At 44.0% G+C, this 27,527-nt stretch overlaps 1 protein-coding gene across 5 annotated transcripts in view; it reads left to right on the top strand.

Moving 5' to 3' along the window:
• The window catches only part of LOC126198710 (glycine receptor subunit alpha-3), a 646,434-nt gene that overhangs the window by 348,917 nt on the left and 269,990 nt on the right, over positions 1-27,527 (top strand). For all 5 annotated transcript variants that reach the window (XM_049935220.1, XM_049935223.1, XM_049935222.1 and 2 more), the window contains exon 3: positions 23,609-23,682. In XM_049935220.1, the coding sequence (XP_049791177.1) occupies positions 23,609-23,682 (74 nt within the window). The remainder of the gene's footprint in view (positions 1-23,608; positions 23,683-27,527) is intronic.

Consider the following 27,527-nt stretch of genomic DNA (forward strand, 5'->3'; position numbering starts at 1 on the left):
TCAGGTGAAACAAGGCTTCATCAGACAAAGAAAGCTCCATGTCAAAGCCATACATTTTTATCTTAGTGAACAGCCATTCACAAAACTGGAGGTGCTGAGGAGCATCTACTGGTTTTAATACATGAACAAGAGACACTCGGTAGGGATGCATGTGCAAGTCCAGGTGGAGTAATCGTCCCCATGATCTACTGATATGCCGGTCTCTTGAGACAGGCGTCGAATTGATTTGGTAGGACTCTGAAGCATCTTCTGGTGAACTGCAGCCACATTTTCTGGTGACTGGTGCGGGCGCCTTTCGGAATGTTTTTTGGCTTGTTCAAAGCCGATCTTGTCTGACGCCATTTTTGGACTAAGCGTTGCATTGCAATCTTTGCAGGCACTTTGACAACATTAAACCTCTCAGAAAACAACTGACCATAACGCTTCCACGACTTTGTTGTCACGTAACACCCGGTGCTCCACTGTGAATAGCATCGACCCCTTTGCACAGCTCCACCCACATTGACACAGCCCGCACTACGCCCTGAACCGGAGTGGATCACGTGAGAGGCGTACATACGGTGTACGTATCACAGGGTGTGGTTATATGCAAATATTCACGTCCTGCCGTATACACTCATCCAGGCCACTTTTATTTACCCCACCCCGTATATTACCGGTCTGTCCCTGAAGCTTATTGCTATTTTTGTAACGATTTCGAATATCTTGCACCATTATACATTGTCTAACATATTTATACACTGAAGCGCCAAAGAAACTGGTATAACCCTGCGTATTCAAATACAGAGCTATGTAAGCAAGCAGAATACGGCGCTGTGGTCAGCAACGCCTATATAAGACAACAAGTGTCTGCAGCAGTTGCTAGAACGGTTACTGCGGCTACAATCGCAGACTGTCAAGATTTAAGTGACCTTGAACGTGGTGTTATAGTCGGCGCACGAGCGATGGGACACAGCATCTCCGAGGTAGCGGTGAAGTGGAGTTTTTCCCGTACCACAATTTCACGAGTATACCGTGAATATCAGGAATCCGGTAAAACATCAAATCTCCGACATCGCTGCGGCCGGAAAAATATTCTGCAAGAACGGGACCAACGACGACTGTAGACAATTGTTCAACGTGACAGAAGTGCAACGCTTCCGCAAATTGCTGCAGATTTCAATGCTGGGCGATCAACAAGCGTCGGCGTTAGAAACATTTAACGAAACATCATCGATATGGGCTTTCAGAGCCGAAGGCCTACGCGTGTAACCTTGATGACAGCACGACACAAAGCTTTACGCCTCGCCTGGGACCATCAAAACCGACATTGGACTGTTGATGACTGGAAACATGTTTCCTGGTCGGAATAGGTTCGTTCAAATTGTAGCAAGCGGATTACGTGTACAGGTATGGAGATAACAGCATGAATCTACGGACCCTGCATGTCAGCAGGGGACTGTTTAGCTGGTGGAGGCTCTTTAATAGTGTGGGGCGTGTGCAGTTGGAGTGATATGGGACCCCTGATACGTCTAGATACAGCTCTGACAGGTGACACGTACGTAAGCATCCTGTATGATCACCTGCATCCAATCATGTCCATTGTGCATTCCCACGGACTTCGGCAATTCCAGCAGGACATTGCGATACCCCACATGTCCACAATTGCTACAGAATGGCTCCAGGAGCACTCATAAGTTTAAACACTTCCGTTGGAGCATATCTGGGATGCCTTGCAACGTGCTGTTATGAAGAGATCTCCAACCGCTCGTACTCTCACGTATTTATGGACAGCCCTGCAGGATTGATGGTGTCAGTTCGTTCCAGCACTACCAGACTTTACAAGGGGAGGCCGCCAATTGTGAAATTCAGATTCGATTCATACTGTGCATAATAAAAGCTCATGGCCAGAGGTGTAATGTGGCAAAGCACCAAGATGCACTTCTCAGCCGTTGTCGAGAAAATCGACAGTTAAAAGAAACCGTTGCGGTGAAATACTCTCTACGATTAATAATGTTCTACAGCGTCGTGGCGCAGCGGTAAGCGCTCGGGTTTGTAATCCGAAGATCGCCAGATCGAATCTCGCGCCATGCGATTTTTTTTTATTATTAGTTTTTTGTAATTCAAATATATATATATATATATATATATATATATATATATATATATATATATATATATATATATGAGCTATTAATGAATTGCTTATGCATGTTGGTGAAGGCGGATCGCTCTCCAATTGTACCGCCTCCATTGTCCCGTTTTTTTAACAGGGTGTACCAAAGCTCTCCCGTCCGCACTGATTTTCGACGATGTTATAAGTTGCACTAGGGAGTGTGTGTGTGTGTGTTTGCAAAAGCTACAACCACTCTCATCGTAAGTGATGCGCAAGCCCTCGTATTCTGTTGGTGATGTTACATGAAATATGTAATATACAATGACGATTTCACGACCGGATGTTTCAGCTGCCGAGCATTCTTCCGGGTTGTATGGCCGTGGTTCACGGAACTCTTCCATCCCTGACGTTTCGTCCAAAGCTACGTTGGACATTTTCGGAGGTGCTCCTGGTTGTGCTGAGTCTTGCCGACTGAGGTGTCGGACTCGAAGAACGGCCTAAATACCGTGGAAAATGGGCTTGTTCTAGATTTCACGTGATAGCAGAGATAAAACATTGTCAAGGATAAAATATAACTATCGATCACAGTACGTCAAAGATAAAAACTTCTCATCTTCTAATGTCCGAAGCGCAGATTCAACGCTGTTCTCCTCTCTACAGTATGTCTTGCAGCTTTTCCTCATGGAAACGTTCTAGTTCCCCCCCTCCCCCCCCTATTTCCCCATTTATTAACTGCTCGCCAAGAGTTTCTAGGATCAGTCTTCTTCGCTGTAGTGTGTTTCCTTTCCATTGAGGGTGAGCTGCCTTGAATAGCAGACAAGAGTTAAATGCGGAAATGTCTATGGTATCAGAGGACACAACAATAGGACATCTGTTTGTTTTCCTCTTCTCTGTACAATTCACTACCATCTAGTCTAGTGCGTCCACAGCTCCTTTCGTAGTGTTGTAATTTAAAATATTTTGAGATTTACTTGCCATCACTGACTTGTATCGTAGTGTAGAGTGCTTTGCAAGATAACACATTTGTTTTTCTTTAGGATGTGTGATACAAGCATTTTGTCCTTTGTGAAAGCAACTGTTGATGTATAATTGGGAATGCCCCTGATCTGCAACAGATTTGGTGGAATGGCAGGCTTGTTCTTTCACACAGTTCCAGTGACTGTGATATTTCTTTTCATCAGCATTTGTCCTAGCTTATGGAAGGTGTCAAAGTTTCGTGTGTGTGTGTGTGTGTTAATTCCTAACTAATGGAATTGCTGAGGTCGTCGGTCCCTGAACTTACTCACTACTTTAACTTATGCTAAGAACAACACACGCACACCCATGCCCGAGGCAGAAATCTAACCTCCGGTGGGAGCAGCCGCGCAATCCGTGACATAGCGCTTCAAACCGCGAGGCCACTCCGCGCAGCGTAAAAGTTGTCATAGGTAATGTTATGTCCTAAAAGGAGATATAATTCGATTACAACGATTATGCCTTGGTTCAGGGACTCTACATGGTCGTTTCCCGGAATATGGCTGAATATACATAACTTGTTTCACTGTCGCAAAGTACCCAAAACTTGACGTCATACTTTGCTGGTTTACTAGGAATAAACTGGCGGAAAGGACAGCTTTGCCCGAATGCAAAAAGCTGCTCATCAACTGTAACAAAACTTATTGGGATTGAGGAACCTTCAACATCGCAGCGCATCAGCAATCGTTGGTTAATATACAAAAAAATTAGAAACCCGCCTCGATTGCGAAAAAGCACCTAGTGTTAACCTAGGTTTCGGCGTAAATAACTACACCTTCTTCAGAACAATAAAACCCACAAGTGCCTAAGAAGACCTTTGTCAATGATTAAAAGAACACCATAGCTATACATTTATAAACGAAAAAGAAAAGGAAAACACAAACAGTACATATGTACAAAGTGAAAACCACTACTTAACTTAATGGTGTACGCTACATCTCACACCGGCCTATGTTCGGTGGGCCATGACCCGCCATAAACTGCAGCTACAAATGGTCGCTCACTTACAAGCTGCAGTTTATGGCGGGTCATGGCCCACCGAACATAGGCCGGTGTGAGATGGAGCGTACACCATTAAGTTAAGTAGTGGTTTTGACTACATATGTACATATGTACTGTTTGTGTTTTCCCTTTCTTTTTCGTTTATAAATGTGTAGTTATGGTGTTCTTTTAATCATTGGCAAAGGTCTTTTTAGGCACTTGTGCGTTTTATTGTTGTTCTGAAGAAGGTGTAGTTATCTACGCCGAAACCTGGGTTAACACTTAACACAGGTGCTTTTTTCGCAATCGAGGCGGGTTTCTAGTTTTTAATGTATTGGGATTGTATAAATTAGATAATATATTCACAAATTTCTCCCATAAATTTCTTATAGGTGCAAGCTTACCTTGTTCGCGTCTTTGCAGTCTTGACTTGTCACCAAATCGAATAACCCTTAATATCTTTTTCAATATTTATTTTATGTCTTGATCTTGTGAGGTGCCAAGGACATAAGTAGTTGCACTGGTTACAAGAAATGAACGCTTTTATTGGTAACACGAAAAATAAACATGAAATGCCTGGTCAAATCCGCAGGACAGAACAGGTATTTGGAATTGTGGAAAGGCGCCAAAAATGAGCGACTGTCAGTTACATTCGAACACGTATAACTTTATTTAGTTGCCCAAACATTACAGCGCAAATTTCCGAGCTTAACTATCGACTGAATATGTCACACAATCACATGGCTTAAGGGCACAACCTCTTCAACGGCTGAAGGCCCATGTTTTAAAACACAACTACAATAAATTTTCAAAAGACAGAAAGAGCAAGGTTTTATCCTTAAATAATATTCAAATGAGGCTGAAGGCCTAAAAAATCTTAGACTTGACAAGTAAGGAATTTTAATTTTAAAACGGCTGGAGGCCCATGATTTAAAAACACAATAAATTTTGAAAGGCAGAAGGCCCAAAGCTTTATCCTTAAATAATTTTAAAAAAGGATGCTGATGACCCAAACAATGTCAGATTTAACAAGTAAGGGATTTAAATCTGAAGATGGCTTAAGGCCCATGATTGGAAAACACAACTACAATGAATTTTCAAAAGGCAGAAGGCCCAAAGCCTTATCCAAAAAATATTTTAAATGAGGCTGAAGGCACAAACAATGCAAGACTTGACAAGTAAGGAACTTCCAATTTCAAAACGGCTGAAGGCCCATTACTTAAAACCCAACTAAAAGCATACAAATTCAAACCATCAGCTATGAGCCATTAAAATACACAATCAAACACCATTAAGAAAAGGCAGTACAGCCAGCGGCGCTCAGAAGTTTCCGGGGGTCGATCTGCACTTGAAATATTAACGTTCGCTTAGGGGAGACAGGTAGTCGGCCCAACTATATCCGATCCGCCGGCAACCCAACCAAGAGCACAAGGAACTCCAAAGCCAAAACGTAAAAGGCGTAGCAGCCCACAAGCAAGTATGCATAAGCTGTCAAAACTACACACACGTGCTGGACAGCGACAACACGATGAGGAAAGGACACTGCCTGAATTTTACGTCAGCGGCCAGGGCAGGTAACCGGAACGCTAACGGCCACAAGGCAGAAAATTCCGCTGGTGCACTTGGACTTCAAATAAACAAAATACAGTTAAATTCCACCGGATGGTGGTCAAACTTCCGCCAACTCGAAGACTCGCTGTTACTCACGGGAATATACCCAACAGCCAACCATGAAAACCAACGGCACAGTGTGAACAGACTGGCTTCGGTAATTAAATCACCACTCAAATTTGATGTCCTGGGTCGGTGAGCCACGAACCTCGTAGCAATGGGAACAGCTCCCATACACTCCGACACTGGGTAGAGATCGCCAGAAGGCCCGGCCCACTGCGCCGCGCGGAGATTTCCTGGCTGATCCACACCAGCCGACCGACTGCCGCGCACCGGCTTGCCGGAAACTATAAGCGCCAAACCAAAGATAGTACAAGGTGCTTTTGACAAATGGGAATTTTATGCATTTTAATAGTGCCTAAAAGCATTTTTTAAAAGAAACAGATTTAAAACTGTAATCAGAAAGCACTCTCTAAATATAAAATTACAATTTATTCAGAGGCAGAAAGAAACAAGTTTTGACTGTATGTGCTTTCTGGTAGAGAATCTTGCCGTTCCCTTTTGACACGGCCGTAGTTACGACCGCTCACAACAGCCTCTGAAATACTAAACTGGTGCAAATCTGCAACACACCAGATTACTTCAAACTAAAGGTTTTAACAATTTACACAAGCACAGAAACTATGCACCCCTCGTAGGAGGGATGGAAGTGGTACAAAGCACTAAAAATTAAAATATTAACTTTGCCACCGAAGGTGCAACTAGATTTAGAAAAGTCTTACAGTGAAAGGGTGGCAACTTTTTATACTAAAATGATCATTTAAATAAAAGCCCATGAAATTCAATCTTATATAAAATTCTTCAAGTTTGGTCAAACAAGTTAAGATGCTCTACAGTACACAGATACGGCCTCTCAAGATGATAGGCAAGATCAAAACATATTTCAGGAATTAGGCCATTACACTCCAAGCAATAAATTCGTTAACACACCAAATCCGACAAACATGAGAGAGGCAACTACTAACGTACGATAGATGGATAAGGAGATTACCGAACAACCCGAACCGCAGGTTGCTCTAACCCTCCCCTACTCCACAAGGGAAAAACGGACCACCCAATTTATAAACAACCACCTTCCCGCGGGTGGGCAAACGGGGAAGAATGGTGGGACGACCCCAAAGCAAAACGGCTGGTGACCTCACCAAGAAAACAAGTAGAATTTAACAAGAGTAAGTGAAACAACATATCACCAATCACTTAACTTCTAATAAACTGCGATTTCTCGAGAAGACCTGGCGCAGCACCCCCAAATCGCTCTCCCGAACCGTCCGCTGCCAGCCACTTCAACGGACGCAGGAAGGCGCACCGATCACCCGTCTCACGGCGTCGCAGCTCGCACCAGCCAGACCGATGTCGTGGGTTGACTCCTGTTGCTCTCGTGTCGACCGCGAAGCCACTACCCCTCGCTATACGGCGCGGACCACGGACTCACGTGGTGACCTCACATGCGCCGACGCTCAAGACGGACAAGTCATCATGTGTCTCAGTGCGCAACCGACCAACCGATCGATCCAACCGCCAATGACCATCGCCTGAGCAAACTCGAGCAGACTGGCGGCCTAACGCGCAGACTCAGATGCAGGAACTAAGCCCCGACCGGGCGACCACTCGCTGAGTTCTCTTACTGGCGGAGTGGAAAGTCTCTCATTTTGCCGGCTTTAAAGGTTGATCCGAACGACAGACATACATACTAGCACTCCGAACGACAGACAGACACTAACTGCCTCACAAATTCGGACGAGAGACAGACTAGCAAGCTGGGGACGAGAGACTGACCTAGACTGACTCCAGACTGGCCGACTGGCGAGCTCATAGCGCCCCTTAAATGCACGTGAACAGGCAACCTTTCCCCTTTCCCACCAGAGGGAGCTGCGATTGCCACAGCGGCGCCACCGCCAGAATCGGAGGGCGGCTGCTTCACACTACGCACTGTGGCGCGCTCTTCAAAACAGAAATTTTTACCACGGCTCAATTCCCTTCTTCATATTGCAATAACTCCGCTTTGCTTTATTCAATTGTCTGGATGCGTACGTCACTGGGTGTTTCTTATTGTCTATATTCTTGCTGAGAATGCATCCCACCGCCACATTGCTTGCGTCACAGGACAATATGAATTCCTTTTCGAAGTTGAGAAATACTGAAATTGGATCTAATGTCAGTGCATATTTCAAGGTTTCAAACGCTATATGACAGTCAGCAGACCATTCAAATTTTGCTTCTTTCTTTAATAAACGGTTCAAACCTAATGCAACCTCAGCAAAATGTTTGATGAATTCTCCGTAATAACTACAATTTACTAACAGCATACTAGCCATCTGGAAAGCACACTAGATTTTCTAACCCCAAAACCAGCAGTAAATTCGGCAAAGTCAGAAACACATGAAAATACTTATATTAGTTGAAACTTTCCTGCCTCTTGGCATGCGTTATTTATATGTCTCCAAACCAACTACTGCGAGCTATTCTTGTTAAGGATGACCCAGTGACTTCTGAGGTTAACCAGAGGTGGACTATTCGTCCCAAGAGAATCACCCATGATCCTTATTTATGAAAAATTGTTAATTTTTCAAGTCTACAGATGAGAGTGAACTGGCAGTTCCATTACGACATGTAACTACAATATATTATGATATGAAGGGAGGTGACAGAGTCCCAAAACAAGCAATTTGGAAATAAAAAGCAGCGATCTGCAGACTGAAAAAAAGTAAAATTTTGACTTGTAAGTTCTCACCTGATATGCTACTGGGCTAATACGAATATATCTAATCCTTTGTTGAGTAGTGTCAGCTCGTTGCTGGTGTCGTAGGGCCAGATTACACACACTTCCGCTTATTCTCTTCTTATAAGAACATTCGTGTAGTCTCCAAATTATTGTACATGTTCTCTAACCTAAAGTTCTAGACCTTCACTTTTAAGTGCAAGCAGCGCAGCATAAATAACCTGAATGAATAATGCATTTATTAACTAGAGAGTACCCCGCGATGCCTCGGTATGTATTTATTCCAATCTTCTATTAGTTCATCTCCTCCTTCCCTCTTTGTCCATTGCTTCCTACCCATCCTTCTACTCCTACTCTCTACCTGTCTCCTCCACTCTCTCTCTCTCTCTGTGCATCTTCTCCTCTCCCTCTCTCTGCCCATGTCCTGCTTCCCCTCCTTCTGCCTACCTCCTCCTTCTCCCTTCTATTGTGTCCATCTTTGTTCCCCTCTCTGTCCATTCCCTCCTCCCCTTTCTCTGTAAACTCCTCCTCTCCCTCACTCTGTTCATCTCCTTGTCCCTCTCTTTCTGTCCATTGTCTCCTCTTCTTCCTCTGCACATCTTCTCCTCCCCATCCATCTCCTCTCACTGCCCACATCTATCTCCTCACTGCCTGTATCTATCTCCTCCTCCCACCTCTCTGCCCATCTCCTCCTCCTCTCTCTCTTCCCATGTCCTGCTTCCCCTGTCTCTGCCAACCTCCTCCCCCCTCTATATGTGTCCATCTCCTTCTCCCTTTCTCTCTGTCTTTTGCCTCCTCTCCCTCTCTCTGTCCACATCCTCCCCCTCTCTATCCATCTCTTCCTCCCCATCATCTTCTCCTCCCCCTCTCTCTGTCCATTTCTTCCTCCCTTCTCTCTCTGTCCACTTCCTCCTCTCCTCCCCTCTCTCTACCCACTTCTTTCTCCCCTCTACCTGTGCTTATCTCCTCCCCTCCTCCCCCTCTTTTTTGTTCAGCTCCTCCTCCTCCTCTCTCTGTACATTTCTTCCTCCCCCTCTCTCTGTCCACCTCCACCACTCTACCTGCAACCATCTCCTCCATCCACCCTCTCTGTCTCTTTGCACCTCCCCACCTTCTCTCTGCATCTTCTAATTACGTCCCTCACCCGAACAGCAGACTGGTTGTTCTTACACAGATAGTAATTAACATATGTACCACACTTGGTTGACATTGATCCAGGGTTTTCGGCGGAGCTTTTCGCCCGTGGCTTTGCCCACATACACTCGTGTCACATAATTTCACATGTATTTAACAAATTTCATCCAAATTTATACAAATATTTCACCTGTATCCGTAGCGAATTTCGCCCTGCAATTTAGTTTTCACGCAGCTCAATTTTATGTGACGCCTTATCTTCTGAAAAAAGTGTCATACAGTGGTATAATTTTGCAGGTACATTCAGTGGTGTATTTGGATGCTGTCTGCCAAATCTGTTGCGAATGGAATTAGAAGAATAAAGACGTAGTGAATTGAAACCTCAGCCATGGTGCGTCACTTTTTAAGGAATCTCAGTGTTTATGACGTCATGTTTCCTGAAATGTGTGTCGTAAAATGACATAATTTAGCAGGTACATTTAGTAGTATATCAATACTGACTGCTAAGTGGGTCGTGATTACAGTTAACAGTAAAGAAGTAATAAATTAAAACAGCTTGCTTGGTGCAGCACTTTTACTGCTTGAGCAACGCGCATGTTGGTTGGTTGGTTGATTTGGGGGAGGGGAGCAAACAGCTAGGTCATCGGTCCCATCGGATTAGGGAAGGATGGGGAAGGAAGTCCGCCGTGCCGTTTCAAAGGAACCATCCCGGCATTTGCCTAAGGCGATTTAGGGAAATCACGGAAAACCTAAATCCAGATGGCAGGACGCCGGAGTTGAACCGTGTCCTCCCGAATGCGCGTCCAACTCTCCCGGTAGCGCAAATGTAGTAAGCGATAACCACTTTTCCTTTCATCATTTTGTTGCTGTTGTCAGAAAGAAGAAGTTTCATAAATATTTAAAATTAAGTGTAAAGTTTGTTGCAAGTCACTAACTGTTCTCATTCTCAAATACTGGATGAATAAAATCTGGATATTGGAGCATCGCGGGCTATACTTCTTTTTCACCCCTACGCCCTCTGATAGGTAGATCTTGAGCTCTACTGTGCAACTCATTCACTATGCTCGAGCTCGCGGCAGTAGGCTATGTGCTCCTTGGTCATTGTCAATGAGAGCAAATGATGGCGGTTTAGCTGCTGCCTCTTGCCGTGAACGTCACAGGCCGACTGATGTTGACCACGCACGCCAACGTACCTGAGACTCGTCCTCACGATTTGTACATACGTAATTTTGAGACGTCTTTCAAAGTTAACTCACAAAACACATAAGTAATATACGTCAAATGACGCACATTTTGATGCTGTACATTTCAAATGTACATACAGTATCCCACATTTAAGTACAGAGTGTCACAGAATAACGGAAATGTTTGAAATGAGTAGTGGCAGCCATGAGCAGGTGGCAGAACTGCCGTTTCATGACAGCGAGTAAACAGTCCGCCATTTCAGTAATCAAAGATCAGTGGAACGGACAACAGCGCGCGTTGGCCATAAACATGTTTTATAAAAACGATGATAGTTTGGTAATGGCGCAGAGAGAGTTTCGGCGTTTTTATTATTTAGGACGTCATGATACCGTTCCGCCGAAACAAGCGATAATTAAAATGTTGAACTTTGAAGAGACTGGATCTACCCTCAAGAAGAAACCAACAGGACGACCAAGAAGTGTGCGCTCTTCAGCAAACATTGATATTCTACGCGAGTCTGTCTTACGGAGCCCACGGCGTTCAGTTCGTAAGCAAGCAGCAGTGATTGGAATGTCCCGGGAGAGTGTTCACAGAATTCTTCATTTTGATTCAAAATTTCATCCGTACAAGCTACAGACGGTGCAAGAATCGAAGGACAACGATTACCAGTTACAAAAATGGCTCTGAGCACTATGGGACTTAACTTCTGAGATCATCAGTCCCCTAGAACTTAGAACTACTTAAACCTAACCAACCTAAGGATATCACACACATCCATGCCCGAGGCAGGATTCGAACCTGCGACCGTAGCTGTCGCGCGGTTCCAAACTGTAGCGCCTAGAACCGCTCGGCCACTCCGGCCGGCGATTACCAGTTACGATTAGGGTTCTGTCAACAAATGATAATATAAATTGTAAGTAGGCTGTTTAGGTTTTTTTATTGGTAACGCCACCTCAGTATGAAAATCACTGGCTGTGTTGTGTGCAGTCTGTGGCTGCTTTGCATTGTTGTAATACTCGCCATTGTAGTGTTAGGCAGCTGGCTGTGAACAGCGCGTAGCGTTGCGCAGTTGGAGGTGAGCCGCCAGCAGTGGTGGATGTGGGGAGAGAGATGGCGGAGTTTTGTAATTTGTCATGAACTGCTATATATATATATATGATGATATCAAGGTAAATACATTCTTTGTTCTCTATTAATATCTTTCATTTGCTAACTATCCCTATCAGTAGTTAGTGCCTTCCATAGTTTGAATCTTTTATTTAGCTGGCAGTAGTGGCGCTCGCTGTATTGCAGTAGCTTGAGCAGCGAAGATTTTTGTGAGGCAAGTGATTTGTGAAAGGTATAGTTTAATGTTAGTCAGGGCCATTCTCCTGTAGAGATTATTTAAAGTCAGATTGCGTTGCGCTAAAAAATACTGTGTGTCAGGTTAAGCACAGTCTTGTAAAATTATTATAAGGGGAAGTTTCAAAATAAACCATGAGATGAATTTCTAAAGAAGTTGTGGATGTCAGATGAGGCACATTTTCATCTCACAGGTTATGTGAATAAGCAGAACTACCGTTACTGGGGCAAACACAAATCCTAATGACGTTCATGAGCGCCCTTGAGACGCTAGCCAAGAGACAGTATGGTGTGGTGTTTCCTCACATGGGATTATCGAACCGTATTTTTTCGCAAATGAACACAGAAGCACAATAATTTATTGGCGAATCCATGGAGTGTTGTGTGCACCACGACCAAAATAGGGGATAGAATTGGAAGGAAAATCAGCATTGGCCGTATTCTGTTTTTCTGACAATAAAACAACAGAATACGGCCAATGCTGATTTTCCTTCCAATTCTAACACAATATGGCTCTGAGCACTATGGGACTTAACTTCTGAGGTCATCAGTCCCCTAGAACTTAGAACTACTTAAACCTACCTAACCTAAGGACACAACACACATCCATGCCCGAGGCAGGATTCGAACCTGCGACCGTAGCGGTCGCGCGGTTCCAGACTGAAGCGCCTAGAACCGCTCGACCACTCCGGCCGGCCTAACACAATAATTGTCAATACCGATCGTTACTTGGAGTTGTTACGAGCTTTCATTACAACTGTGTTGATCAAGATTCCAAACGTTCAACAAGTCTGGTTTCAACAGGACGGAGCGACATCACACACTGCACGGCTCTCAATGGCATATGTGCGAGAATTGTTTGACAACCGTGTGATCTCACGAATGAATAACATTCCCTGCCCCCCTACATCGCCAGATTTATCCGTTTGTAATTTTTTTCTTGGGGGGGCTACCTCAAGAGCAAAGTCTACACGACTCGACCAAGAACCCTGGGTGACAGGGTGTTGTGTGATGTCCTTAGGTTAGTTAGGTTTAAGTAGTTCTAAGTTCTAGGGGACTGATGACCATAGTGCTCTGAGCCATTTGAACCATTTTGAACCCTGGGTGATAACAGAATCTTCCGTCGGTTCTTGGTAGAACAACATTGTAATAAATGAATAGCACCAGTTTGTTTTTGTTGTATAATATTACTTTTATTGTTAACCGGTTTTCGGCTTACAAGGCCATCTTCAGACATTTACTGAGTATTATCACCAAAGAAGTTACAAAGTTTGCAAACAACATTGGAAGAGAAGTAATACGTCTAGACTGAAGTAGAAACATACAGTAAGTAACATCTTTGACAGTGTGGTGGTAATACAGTAAAAAAGTAAAAATTGAACAGTACATAAATAACAATGGAGTAGACAGGAAAACCTTTAACACAAAATAGGAATAGCGTGCCTACAAAACAGTTTCTATTAATAAACAAAACTAGAAAACCGGTTAACAATAAAAGTAATATTGTAGAGCAAAAGCAAACTGGTGCTTTTCATTTATTAACCCTGGATGAGTTAAAACAGAGAATTCGGGATGCAGTTCACAGTATCCCAGCTGAGATGTTGCAGCGGTCAATGAAGAATCTCACCAGCAGCTTTCACGAATGTATTCGTACAGGAGGACGCCATCTGAAGGACGTAATTTTTTAAAAATGATAATTGCCATCAATGTTTCATAAATGTCAAAGTTGAAAGGTTTCAATTACTATGAATGCAATATCCTTCCTTCATCACTTCTAGCTGTATTGGACTGTGGAAATGTTCCCCCTTTTCTGTGTCACCCTGTATATACAAAAATTCTAAACCTCTCAACATAGCGAAAAACTTCAATAACAAATAAATGAAATTATTACGAAGTACATGGCCACCTCAATTTGTGCGTCTCCTTAAATCCCATCCGCTCAGACCATCACGTTTGTTCTAAATGGCACCAAATTTGAATAACAGGAAATTTTATTTTATCATTTAGAAGTAGCTTATCGGAACTGACTGATTAATAAAACATTAATTTCATTAATAATGTTAACTAGAAATACTATTTGGGTACGTGATGCTTGGCATAGGTGTATGTCGTTGCTTTCATAATACTTGTTGGTCAGTATATGTGTGTCTTCTGGCTTGAGTTATTGATTCTGTATTAAATGGCTTTGATGCCGACACTAGACAGTATACAAGCACGTGGTTTCTCTCAGTCATTGCTCCAACTGTGTGCTAGCAATCGCCCTTTAGATCATGTCTATAGCTGTACGCGCTTCTGGATAGCACTGCAATGTTATAGGTGTTTTTACTTGGTTCCAGGAATCATAAACATAGTCCGCCTCGAAATCTGGCAGGAAACCCAAAAAGATTCTGGTCATATGTAATGCACAGCAGCGGCAAGATGCAATCAGTACATTCACTGCGTGATAACAATGGTGATGTGACTGTGACAGTGACACTAATGAAAGGTTACTAAACACGGTTTTCTGAAACTCCTTCACCGAAAGAGACGAAGTAAATATTCCAGAATTCGAATCTACAACAACTTCTAACATGGGTAAAACAGAAGTAGATATCCTCGATGAAGCAAACCAGCTTAAATCCCTTAATAAAGGCAAGGCTCCGGTCCGCATTATATACGCGTTACGTTGTTTTCAGAGTATGGTGACACAGTAGATCCACACTTAGCAATCACGTGCAACCACTCGCTAGTCGGAAGATTCGTACCTAAAGAGTGGAAAAGAGCACAAGTCAAACCAATACCCAAGAAAGGAAATACGAGTAATCCACTGAATTACAGACCCATATCACTGACGTCGATTTGCGGTAAGATTTTGGAACAGATACCGTGTTCGAATGTTACGAATTTCCTCTAGGAAAACGATTTATTGACAAGTAGTCAGCACGGATTCAAAAAATATCCTTCTTGTGAAACACAACTAGCTCTTTATTCGCAATCAAATATCGTGCCTACGGAGTATCGCATCAGTTTTCCGAATGAATTCCTTATTTCCTGTCGGAAACGTCACAGTTGGTAGTAAGTGACGGGAAGTCATCGAGTAAAACAGAAGGAATATCCGGCGTTCGCCAAAGAAGTGTTGTAGGCCCTCTGCTGTTTCTGAGATACACAAACGAAGTAGGAGACAATCTAAACAGTCCTCTTATATTGTTTGCAGTTGATGTCATTTACCGTCTTGCAAAGTCATCAGATGCTCAAAACCAACTGAAAAATGATTTAGACATTTGTACAGCGCAAAAATGACAATTCATTCTAAATAACGAAAACTGTGAAGTCATCGACAAGAATACTAAAATAAATCCGCTGAATTTTGGTTATACTATAAATCACACTAATCTAAATTCAGCTAAGTACTTAGGGATTACGATTACGGATGACAGATTGGAACGATTACATAGACAATGTTGTGGAGAAAGCAAACCAAAGACTGCGATTTATTGGCAGAACATTTAGAAAGTGCAATAGGGCTACTAAAGAGACTGCTTCCACCACGCTTGTCTGCCCTCTTTTGGAGTATTTACTTGCGGTGTGGAATCCGCATCAGATGGGACTGCCCGGAGGACATCAAAAGCTCGTTTTTTACTATCGGGAAGAAGGGGATAAGTGCCACGGACATTATGCATGACTTGCGGTGGCAATCATTGAAACAAAGGCGTTTTTCGATGTGACAGGATCTTCTCGTGAAATTTCAATCACCAACTTTCTTCTCTGATTGTGAAAACATTTTCTCACACCCACCTATATGGAGAGAAATAATCATCACAATAAAATAATAGAAATCAGAGCTCGCACAGAAAGATTTAAGTACTCGTTTTTGCCACGTGCCGTTTGAGTGTGGAACGGTAGGAAATAGCTTGAACGTGATACGATGAACCCTCTGCCAGGCACTTAATTGTGAATTGCAGAGTAATCATGTAAAATCAGATGCAGATATTCCAGTTTTCACAACATCGGTCACACGAATGTACTCGAAGGTACAATGAATGCGTCTCGTCGATACAAAGAATTTATGGCGCTTAATTCTAATTAAGGAAGAAGGGATCGGTTGGTAGGACATGTCCTGAGGCATCAAGGGATCACCAATTTAGTACTGGATGGCAGCGTGGAGGGTAAAAATCGTAGAGGGAGACCAAGAGATGAATACACTAAGCAGATTCAAAAGGATGTAAGTTGCAGTAGGTACTGGGAGATGAAGGAGCTTGCACAGGATAGATTAGCATGGAGAGCTGCATCAAACCAGTCTCAGGACTGAAGACCACAACAACAACAATTCTAATTAGGTCTTGTGGATCAAGTAGACCAATTTTATAGTGATTCTAAAGTTCACATATGGCAGATAGCAGCAGGTCCCTCCAGTAGAGGGGAGGTGGTGGGGTGCTAATCTCCCCCCCCCCCCCTTTCCCTCCTCAGGGAGGAGGAGTATATTAGTGTTTAACGTCCCGTCAACAATGAGGTCATTAGAGACAGAGCAGAAGCTCGAATTAGGGAAGAATGGGGAAGGAAATCGGCCGTTCACTTTCAGAGGAACCATCGCGGCACTCACCTGGAGCGATCTAGGGAAATCACAGAAAACCTAAATCAGGATGGCCGGACGCGTGATTGAACCGTCGTCCTCCCGAATACGAGTCCAGTGTGCTAACCACCTCGCTCGGACTTTCCGTCCCCAGTAGGCTAAACAACGCCCCACGTGAATACATTCGCAGAAGCTTGCAACGTCTTCTAAAACTCCCACAGCCTTCATCTCGCTCTACCTGACCTTGTCCACAGCTTAGCCGTCACTCACCTGTCAGACTCAACATCAAATAGCGCCTCATAAATGGCCGATTGGTTGTAGACAAAATACCTCACTTAGCTGTTGCACTTACCTGCTAATCGCCATGCTAAATAGCGCAACACACTCAAAATTCACAGTGCTCTCACCTGTTAAACAATTAAAAGCTAAAGTTTGGGCACATTCAGTAATTAAACAATTAAAATCTTGAACCATTAAACATCGTGCACAACTGAAAAGCTATCTTGACCATCTTAGAATGTTCATCATCATCTGTATTATGTGATTTTTTTCACTCGTGACTAAAATTCACTGTTTATTGTTTCCTTTTGTTGACATCTGCCGACACCCAAATCAATGGACCATTTACAAAAACTCTTATGTCTCTGCATGACCAGTTTGTGCTACCATTTGCCTGCCATACTTCTATGTCTGTCGATGACATTCCACCCAAAATAACACGCAACGTCCTCCCTACAAGAAATCCTCAATCCAGTTGCGAATTTCGTTTGATAGCCCATAAAATCGTGCTTAAGGTGCTGTGGTACTGAATCATGCTCAAGAAATACTGCCTCACGAAACACTTCTTTTCCTCCTAACTGCCATACCTCGCACAAATCTAAAATACTATCGACGGCGGTAAAAAAGATTTACGTTCGGACCACGACTTTCGCTCCACCTTAAGATGGAAAATTTTGTGAAGAAACTTTATTTTAACCATGATCTACGATTATTTCGTTTTGTACTTTTCCAAAGATATCCATTCACTTTCTCTGATCATTTGCATATCGTCTATGCTGACCTGTTACTGTCATAGTGGGTTAGTTAGTTACTTAGTTACATGTTCTGTAGATGTAGATTAATTGAACGATTCATTTATGGAAACTATGTGTGTTGACATTAATGAACACATTATTATTTTTAGTCCTGCTCATGCAATTACACTTAATTTTTTTACTGGCTACTAGGTTTTAAGCAGAAATTCGCCAACTGAATAGAAGGAGTTGTCCAGGAGAAATGATTTTAAATTAGGTTTAAAACTTGCTTCGCTGCCTGTCAGACATTTTGTGTTATTGGACAAATGATCAAAAATTTTTATTGCTCCATATTGGATTCCTTTTTGAGCCACTGACAGGTGTAACAGTAGGTAAGAACGGTCATTTTCCAGTCTGCTGTTGTGGGTATGGACATCATTGTTTTTCTCAAATTGTGAGTGATTATTTATAACGAATTTCATTAGCGAATATATGTATTGTGACCGCGCAGTTAAAATGCCTAGCTCTTTGAAGAGGTACCTACATGACGTGCGTGGGTAAAAACCATATACACTCCTGGAAATGGAAAAAAGAACACATTGACACCGGTGTGTCAGACCCACCATACTTGCTCCGGACACTGCGAGAGGGCTGTACAAGCAATGATCACACGCACGGCACAGCGGACACACCAGGAACCGCGGTGTTGGCCGTCGAATGGCGCTAGCTGCGCAGCATTTGTGCACCGCCGCCGTCAGTGTCAGCCAGTTTGCCGTGGCATACGGAGCTCCATCGCAGTCTTTAACACTCGTAGCATGCCGCGACAGCGTGGACGTGAACCGTTTGTGCAGTTGACGGACTTTGAGCGAGGGCGTATAGTGGGCATGCGGGAGGCCGGGTGGACGTACCGCCGAATTGCTCAACACGTGGGGCGTGAGGTCTCCACAGTACATCGATGTTGTCGCCAGTGGTCGGCGGAAGGTGCACGTGCCCGTCGACCTGGGACCGGACCGCAGCGACGCACGGATGCACGCCAAGACCGTAGGATCCTACGCAGTGCCGTAGGGGACCGCACCGCCACTTCCCAGCAAATTAGGGACACTGTTGCTCCTGGGGTATCGGCGAGGACCATTCGCAACCGTCTCCATGAAGCTGGGCTACGGTCCCGCACACTGTTAGGCCGTCTTCCGCTCACGCCCCAACATCGTGCAGCCCGCCTCCAGTGGTGTCGTGACAGGCGTGAATGGAGGGACGAATGGAGACGTGTCGTCTTCAGCGATGAGAGTCGCTTCTGCCTTGGTGCCAATGATGGTCGTATGCGTGTTTGGCGCCGTGCAGGTGAGCGCCACAATCAGGACTGCATACGACCGAGGCACACAGGGCCAACACCCGGCATCATGGTGTGGGGAGCGATCTCCTACACTGGCCGTACACCACTGGTGATCGTCGAGGGGACACTGAATAGTGCACGGTACATCCAAACCGTCATCGAACCCATCGTTCTACCATTCCTAGACCGGCAAGGGAACTTGCTGTTCCAACAGGACAATGCACGTCCGCATGTATCCCGTGCCACCCAACGTGCTCTAGAAGGTGTAAGTCAACTACCCTGGCCAGCAAGATCTCCGGATCTGTCCCCCATTGAGCATGTTTGGGACTGGATGAAGCGTCGTCTCACGCGGTCTGCACGTCCAGCACGAACGCTGGTCCAACTGAGGCGCCAGGTGGAAATGGCATGGCAAGCCGTTCCACAGGACTACATCCAGCATCTCTACGATCGTCTCCATGGGAGAATAGCAGCCTGCATTGCTGCGAAAGGTGGATATACACTGTACTAGTGCCGACATTGTGCATGCTCTGTTGCCTGTGTCTATGTGCCTGTGGTTCTGTCAGTGTGATCATGTGATGTATCTGACCCCAGGAATGTGTCAATAAAGTTTCCCCTTCCTGGGACAATGAATTCACGGTGCTCTTATTTCAATTTCCAGGAGTGTATTATTCTTACTGCTCCCTCTTGTGCAGTCAATACGTTCTTTCTAAGTGATGAGTAACTCCAGAAAATTATTCCATAAGATGTTATTGAATGGAAATATGTGAAACATGTCAGTAGGCTGATATGTTTGTTTCCAAGATTGGCAATTATACTGAGAGCAAAAATAGAGTTGTTTGAGGAGCTCAGGAATACGCTTTTTCCGGTTCAAGTTTTCATCAATATGAATATCCAAAAATTGGGAGCATTCTACCCTATTTACTGACTCCTTATTATGTGCTACATCAATTGATGGTGTGACTCTATTTATTGTACATGACTGAATGTCGTGTTGTTTTCTTCCAAAATTTAGGGAAAGTCCATTTTCGGAGAACCATTAAATAATGCTTCGGAAAATAGCATGTAGTAACCCTTCTGTTGTTTTCTCTCTTATGGGATTTATCACGACACTAGTATCGTCTGTAAAAAATATACCAATTTTGCTTTTTGGATGTTAGATGGAAGGTCATTCACATATATAAGGAATTGGAGTGGATCCAAAATTGGACCCTATGGGACTCCGTTCGTGATTTTTTTTTTCCACAGTCACAAAGATTTTCTATTCTCGCCGACATTGTCTGAACTAATCTGCACAGCCTTTTGCATTCTGTTTGTTATGTGTGATACAAACCAACTGTGCATAAAGCCACCAGCTCCATTAAACTGAATTTTTCTGAGGGAGAAATGTGATCGACACGTCTTGGAAGCATCACAGAAAAAATCTCAGCTGGCGATATATTATCAGTTAAGGCTGTGACTCTTTCATGAGTGAATGTGTAAATAGTATTCTCAGTCGATCAACCTTTGTGGAATCCAAACTGTGATATGCCAAGTAAATTGTTTCTACTTAAGTGTACGACTGCTTTTGAGTGATTACTTTTTCGAATATTTCGGAAACAATGTCAGTAAGGAAATTGGACGATAATTGTTTAAGTCTGTCTTATTCACCTTTCTTGTGAAGTGGTTTAACAATTGTATATTTTAACCTGTCTGGAAGAATTCCCTGTGCCACTGATGCATCCTTCACCCACTTCGACGTCTGCTATCGAAACTACTGGATAAGGAGCCCGCCCGGTTGGCCGTACGGTCTAACGCATGGCTTTCCAGGTGGGAAGGAGCGCCTGGTCCCCGGCACGAATCCACCCGGCGGATTTGTGTCGAGGTCCGGTGAACCGGCCAGTCTGTGGATGGTTTTTAGGCGGTTTTCCATCTGCCTTGACGAATGCGTGCTGGTTCCCCTAATTCCACCTCAGTTACACTATGTCGGCGATTGCTGTGCAGACAAGTTCTCCACGTACGCGTACACCACCATTACTCTACCACGCAAACATAGGGGTTACACTTGTCTGGTGTGAGACGTTCCCAGGGGGGTCCACCGGGGGCCGAACCGCACAATAACCCTGAGTTCGGTGTCGGGTGGCGGAGGGTTGAAGTGGACTGCGGTAGTCGTCGTGGGGTTGTGGACCGCTGCGGCTGCGGTGGGGACGGAGCCTCTCCGTCGTTTCTATCATCTGATTGTCTGCAAATTTAAGTCGAATTAGTCTTTAACAGATCCATCAAGGATGTTCCTAACAATCATCAACTTCTTCCACTGTTCCTCCTTTCCGTACTTCTAAGTCGCATCAGGCAAATACTTGTAGCCATACACTGCAAAAAGTACCAACTGTAGGTTTTTATTGTTGACTAATTGTTGAGCTTGCTTAATGGCTGCTGCAAGGGCACATATGAAGTATTGACTTTATCTAAGTTTTCGCACATTCAAGTGCCTCATCTTGTGATGACAGGAAACCGTGGAAAGTGGAGCCCTCCCATTTCTTGATGTAATAGTTGACGACTGAGAGCAGTTAGGTTGCTTGGTTGATTTGGGGAAGGGGACCAAACAGCGAGGTCATCGTTCACATCGGATTGGGGAAGGAAGTCGGCCGTGCCCTTTGAAAGGGACCATCCCGGCATTCGTCCCAAGCGATTTTGGAAAATCACGGGAAAACTTAATCAGGATGGCAAGATACGGGTTTGAACCCTAGTGCTCCCGAATAAGAGTCCAGTGTGTTAGCCACTGCGCCACCTCGTTCGGTGTGAGAATTTCAGAATCTTCTTCAGAGTAGCAATTAAGTCATTTACCCTTCAGTAATTCTTCCTAAAGCCTTCGCAAACACGGTGAAGACAATGTGCAATACATGTCACATGGTTGAGGTTGGGATATGTGCCCTTCAGTTGTTGGAAAGCCAAAAGCACACAAGCATGCTTGACCAATCACCACAAGGCTGACTTTTTCGTATTGTATGCCCCCTGGTCGCAGGTTCATACATGAGTCGTTGAATGATTGCATTACCGTGCAGGCATCTGTCTTCTTGAGTTGGTGCATTTTAGAAACATTTACCCATTCACCAAACAATGGAAACACCGTGCAGGGATCTGTCTTCTTTGAGTTGGTGCATTTTAGAAACATTTACCCATTCACCAAACAATGGAGACACCGACGTATTCACAGTAAGTCTTTGCAGCTCGTCAATAGTTTCACCTAAAACCATTCCCACTTCATGTTCGCCGACCGCCTCTTTCATTTTCTCTAAAGCGTTCTGATAAAGTGGGTGTATGCCACACTTTCTCAGAAAGCTCTCATCCGGTTTTGACCTTTGCGAGTATGATTTGAATGCAGGATTGTTTATCTTACGGATTGGGTTCCTGACTGGATTAATGCTATAGCAACATCCGCACTAAAGTCATTCAATGACCGCTGCTTTTCAGATCCTAAAGTGATGACGTGTATCAGAGTAGTTTGCTTAGGTTTCGACTTGTGAAGTTCAACGTACTTTAAAAATTTGTTGTTCTGGATGTGCTGGTTTATTCTGTTTCTTTTATTCTTGTCATCAATTGCAAAATTTACATCGCAAACAACACATCGCAGACTGATGACATCAGTTTCGAGAAATTAAGTCTTGATTTCTTGTGAAAGTGCGCACAACTTCTCCTTCTTAACCTTCGGCATGATTTTGTTGTGAATAATTCGTTCTGGTAAAACACTAACAAGGCCAGCAAGGAAAAACGCAGTCGATAGATAGGAACCGTTAAATTCATGTCAGGTCAAACCGCTTTAAGTTTCAACTGTTGCAACATCATTGTTTAATTTTTTTTGATTTCTCAGAGGCATGTTGACCATTGTTGCTGAGGCTGACTATTTTTGTTGAGGTTGTCCATTGTTGCTGGAGGTATGGATAATTATCGGCGCTCTTCATAAACTATATTTTCATATTTATTGACCATTGTGGATTCTGATTAAATAAAATATAAATCATGTTCAAGAAAAAAAACATCTGTCTAAGCTACTAAAAACAGAACAGAAGGAGGAAAGTACAAAATATAGTAATATCATAAATAGTGGCAAAAAGTGCAACAAATTAATTATTATGCTTTATGTCATGTCCCCAAATGCATATATTGTCCTATCTGTCTGAAAACAGCTATATTTTTAGAAAGGTGCTGCTCCTTGTAATCCTTTCTTTAGTTATTATCAGACTTTTAGTAGTTTTACTCCGAAATACGAGTATTGGGGCAGCTGTTGAAAGCTCGAGAATTTGATTAATAACGACGCTTGATCAGTGGACAGATTAATAAGAATTACAGATTAAAAATAGTCTCTTCTCCTTCCCTTCACAATTACTGCGTCTCTTGCATGACCTTGAATTACAGTCTTGGTTTCTGAACAAGTTGTATATATATAAGCTTTCGCTTCTTGTGTTGTACCGTTGATAGCCTCAGAATTTCGAATGGTGTATTTTAGTCAAATTTTTTATATATAAGGAAGCTATTGGATTATGGCTTCAATGAAGTGTGTTGTGTATTAGACTGTAGTTTTGTGTTTCTTGAACTGTTTCAGTGTGAGGTGCACGGGTGGTGTGAAGAACTACACTATCAAGCCGAGGGTCGTCCTGCCGGAGGACTACGTCAAAGGTGAGTGACTCTCTGTGTCATTCAGCATATTGCTCTACACCGAAGAGAAAGTTGTTCAGCCAAACGCTACAAACAGCAACAAAGGAGATATATAAAGAAAAATGCGCCTAACCCCTTATAATATTAGGAATCTTAAAAAAATCTCCGTTTACTGTTGTTAAAACCTGATCATTCCCCGACGTGCGGGGTCTGCTGTTTTGCTACATCTCCCCCATGTCTCCCTGTCGTTGGTATCTTCTGGTGTTAAGCCAACAACGCGCATGTCTCCCCTGACGTTGTCAGCCCATCTCTTTGCCGGTCTTCCTCGTGGTCTTGTTCCTCATGGGTTGATGTGGAGCGCTGTTTTTGAGACTCAGTTGTCTTGCTTTCTCATGACGTGGCCGCACCAGCGGAGACGGGCTTCCTTCACTTTGTCGGTGATCGGCGCGACACCAAACCTTTGCCGGTCGTCTGTATTTTTTACATGGTCACGTCGTGTCAGACCCATGGACCATCGAAGCATCTTCATCTCCATGGTGTGTAACATTTGCTCCTGTTGTTTCGTCGTAGAGTGACACTCAGTCCCATACATTCCTGCTGGGCGTACCATGGTCTTACATACTTTTGCCTTTAGATAGTGAGGCATCTTTTTATCGCAGAGGACTCCAGTGACCTGTCTCCACTTGAGCCAAGCTGCATCCATCCTCATCCTAGTATCAAGAGTTGTATCGCAGTCTGAGGTGACGACAGACCCTAGGTACTTAAAATGTATGGTCTTCTGCAAGTCTTCTTCATAAAACTTGGTCATTATTTCATCTTTATCAAAGCTAGAATTGAATTCGTTCAACGCTGAACAGGCTTTAATACTAGGCGTGTTTTTTAAATAAGTACCGTTTTGAAATTAAAAAAAGGCGTGCTAAGATATCTCAATATTTTTATTTTTACATGAAAACCTGTACCTTAATCTGCGCACTGACGCCATTACAGTCTGATTCTTCCTTGTTTATGTTGTGTACTGAGTGTTTAAGATGCTTCCGATAATCGTGAGTCTAGCCGACTGTGAAGTAAGGGCTTTTATAAGATTTCTTAGTGCTAAAGTCCTAAAAGCGATCGATATTCATCGTGAGATCTGTGCAATTTATGGAGAAAACATTATGAGTGATGGGATGGTAAGAAAGCGGGTGAGAGCATTTAAAGATGGCCGCACAAATGTGCATAATGAAGAACGGAGTGGGCGTCCTTCGGTCGTTAATGAAAGTTTGGTGCAGGAAGTGGACAATAAGGTGAGAGAAAACAGACGCTTTACGATTTCCTCCTAATGTTTCTCGTAGTGTTTTGTACGGCATTGTGACCGAGCACTTGAATTTCCGAAAATTGTGCGCACGTTGGGTACCGAAAATGTTGACGGATGTGCACAAAACCAAACGTTTAGACAGTGTGTTGAGTTTCCTTGAGCGGTACTACAACGATGGTGATGGTTTCTTAAGCCAAATTGTTACGGGTGATGAAACATGGGTGGCCTACGTCACACCAGAATCAAAGCAACAGTCCATGGAATTTAAGCAAGGGCATCGTTTTGCTGCAAGACAATGCCCGTCCGCATGTGGCGAATCAGACTAAAGATCTCATCACATCTTTTCGATGGGAAACTCTAGATCATCCTCCGTACAGCCCCGATCTTGCGCCCAGTGACTACCATCTGTTCCTGCACTTGAAGAAACACCTGGGCGGTCAGCGTCTTCAAGACGATGACGAAGTCAAAACAGTGGAGATGCAGTGGTTAACAAGTCAGGCGGCAGACTTATATGAGGAGGGTATTCAAAAACTGGTACAACGTAACGACAAGTGCCTCACTATTGACGGAAATTATGTAGAAAAGTAGATTAAGGTACACGCTTTCATGTAAAAATAAAATTATTGACATATCTTAGCACGTCATTTTTTAATTTCAAAACTGTAATTACTTAAAAAACACGCCTGGTAGAAACCCTTACCATTGTTACATATTTGCTTCGGTCATTAGTTTCAAGTGCAACGCAAGAAAAGAGGTATACCTCTTGTTCTCTGAAGGCGATCTGCAGTCTCCAGGTGATATTTACATGGTTGAGTGAATATGCAATCTGATTGCTTTAATCACTACGACAGCATGATCGTTGTTGTGACTGACAATTCGCAATTTTTTCACAAACACAACTTTTATTTATGTACGTTTACAAGGTTGATGACTGAGCTGAGCGGTTCTAGGCGCTTCAGTCTGGAACCGCGCGACCGCTATGCTCGCAGGTTCGAATCCTGCTTCGGGCATGGATGTGTGTGATGTCCTTAGGTTAGTTAGATGTAAGTAGTTCTTAGGGGACTGATGACCTCAGATGTTAAGTCCCATAGTGCTCAGAGCCATTTGAACCATTTGACGACTGAACGACAAAAGGAACAATAACGATGCCAGTAAAAGTCTCCTAATTGAGGCAAACAAAAGTTCACTTCTAATTTTCTACAAAGGTTCTTGGTAACACACGCGCACTAGTAAAGTCCAATTCAGAGACGAAGACGTAATCTTCAGCGGTCGAAGTCACGAGGTCGACATCCGGAGTGAACTGAACTTTGGAGTTTTTCTTTTTTTTTTTCCTTTATTGAATTTCAATTCCCCCCCGAAGGGGGCGGGCTGGCAGCAGCTTAGTATGCCGCTCTTCAGCCTACAGACTTTGTTAGAAAGATGAAGAGAATAAATAATAAAAACAGACGATAAAATCGGAGACTTAAAGAGTAACATGGCGAAAAGAAATCGTGGAACTTAAAACAAAGACCAGAGGGATGATGACGCTAAGAAAATACATACAAAGCAGACAGGTAAAACAATAGACAGACAATGAAAAAAAAACACGGCGACAGTCTGGTTGCTGTTCGCAAAAGACATAAAATTCACACCCAGCGACAGCATGGTTTCTGTTCGCAACACGAGAAAGACGAACAACACTGAACAGTCACTGGAACACTGCACTAAAAAGTTGTCAAATGTGACAGACCACAGCCGAGAGCAGGTGGGGGGAAACTGGACAGATGATGGGAAAATGAAAAAGGGGGGAGCCGGGAAAGGAGCTGATGGAGGATGAGGGCCCATAAGAGAGGTGGGGGGGCGCTGGGCAGACGCGACAGGGAGTGGGGTAGGCAGAGGAGGGGAATACAAAAGGACTCGGGGGGGGGGACAAGGGAGGTAGGGAGAGGTTTAGTGGGGAGAAAACAGGATGGAAGGGGGCAAGAGGGAGCCCAGGGAAAGGACAGAGGAAAGGAGGGGGAGTGAGGATCAGAGTTGATAGGAGGGATAAATGGAGGGAGAGAGAGCATCATCCGGGAGGGGGAGTTGACGGAAGCCACCTTGGGAAAGGAGATGTAGGGTGTAGAGATGGAGGGTAGGGGGGACACAGCGGGGAAGACGTGGCAGGGGGCGGGGATCGGAGAGGAGAGGAGCAACCATGGGGTGAGGGGGTTCAAGACAGCGGGGTGTGTAGAGGATGCGGATATGTTCGAGGAATAGGAGCAGATGGGGGAAAGGAATGAGATCATAGAGGATCCGCGTGGGGGACGGGAAGCGTATACGGAAGGCGAAACTTTGGAGCTGGTTCTAGCCCGTAAATAGCTGTCTCCAGCCAATGAGGTTTTGGCGTAGTGATACTTCCTGCAGGCCGTGGCTGGAGCTCCCCCTGCAGGAAGTAGTGTTCGGAATGTCTGTTTCCATTATCTAGTGTGTAAATAGCCGGTGTTTACCATGGTGCTTTTGGTACGCCTTGGACATAGACAACCTCGTCCCGTGGGGTGTAATATGGGTTGCCGGCCCTCAGGGGCCACCATGGCTCCGGCATAACAATCGT

Source organism: Schistocerca nitens, chromosome 8, assembly GCF_023898315.1.
Source record: "Schistocerca nitens isolate TAMUIC-IGC-003100 chromosome 8, iqSchNite1.1, whole genome shotgun sequence".
Classification (NCBI taxonomy): Eukaryota; Metazoa; Arthropoda; class Insecta; order Orthoptera; family Acrididae; genus Schistocerca; species Schistocerca nitens.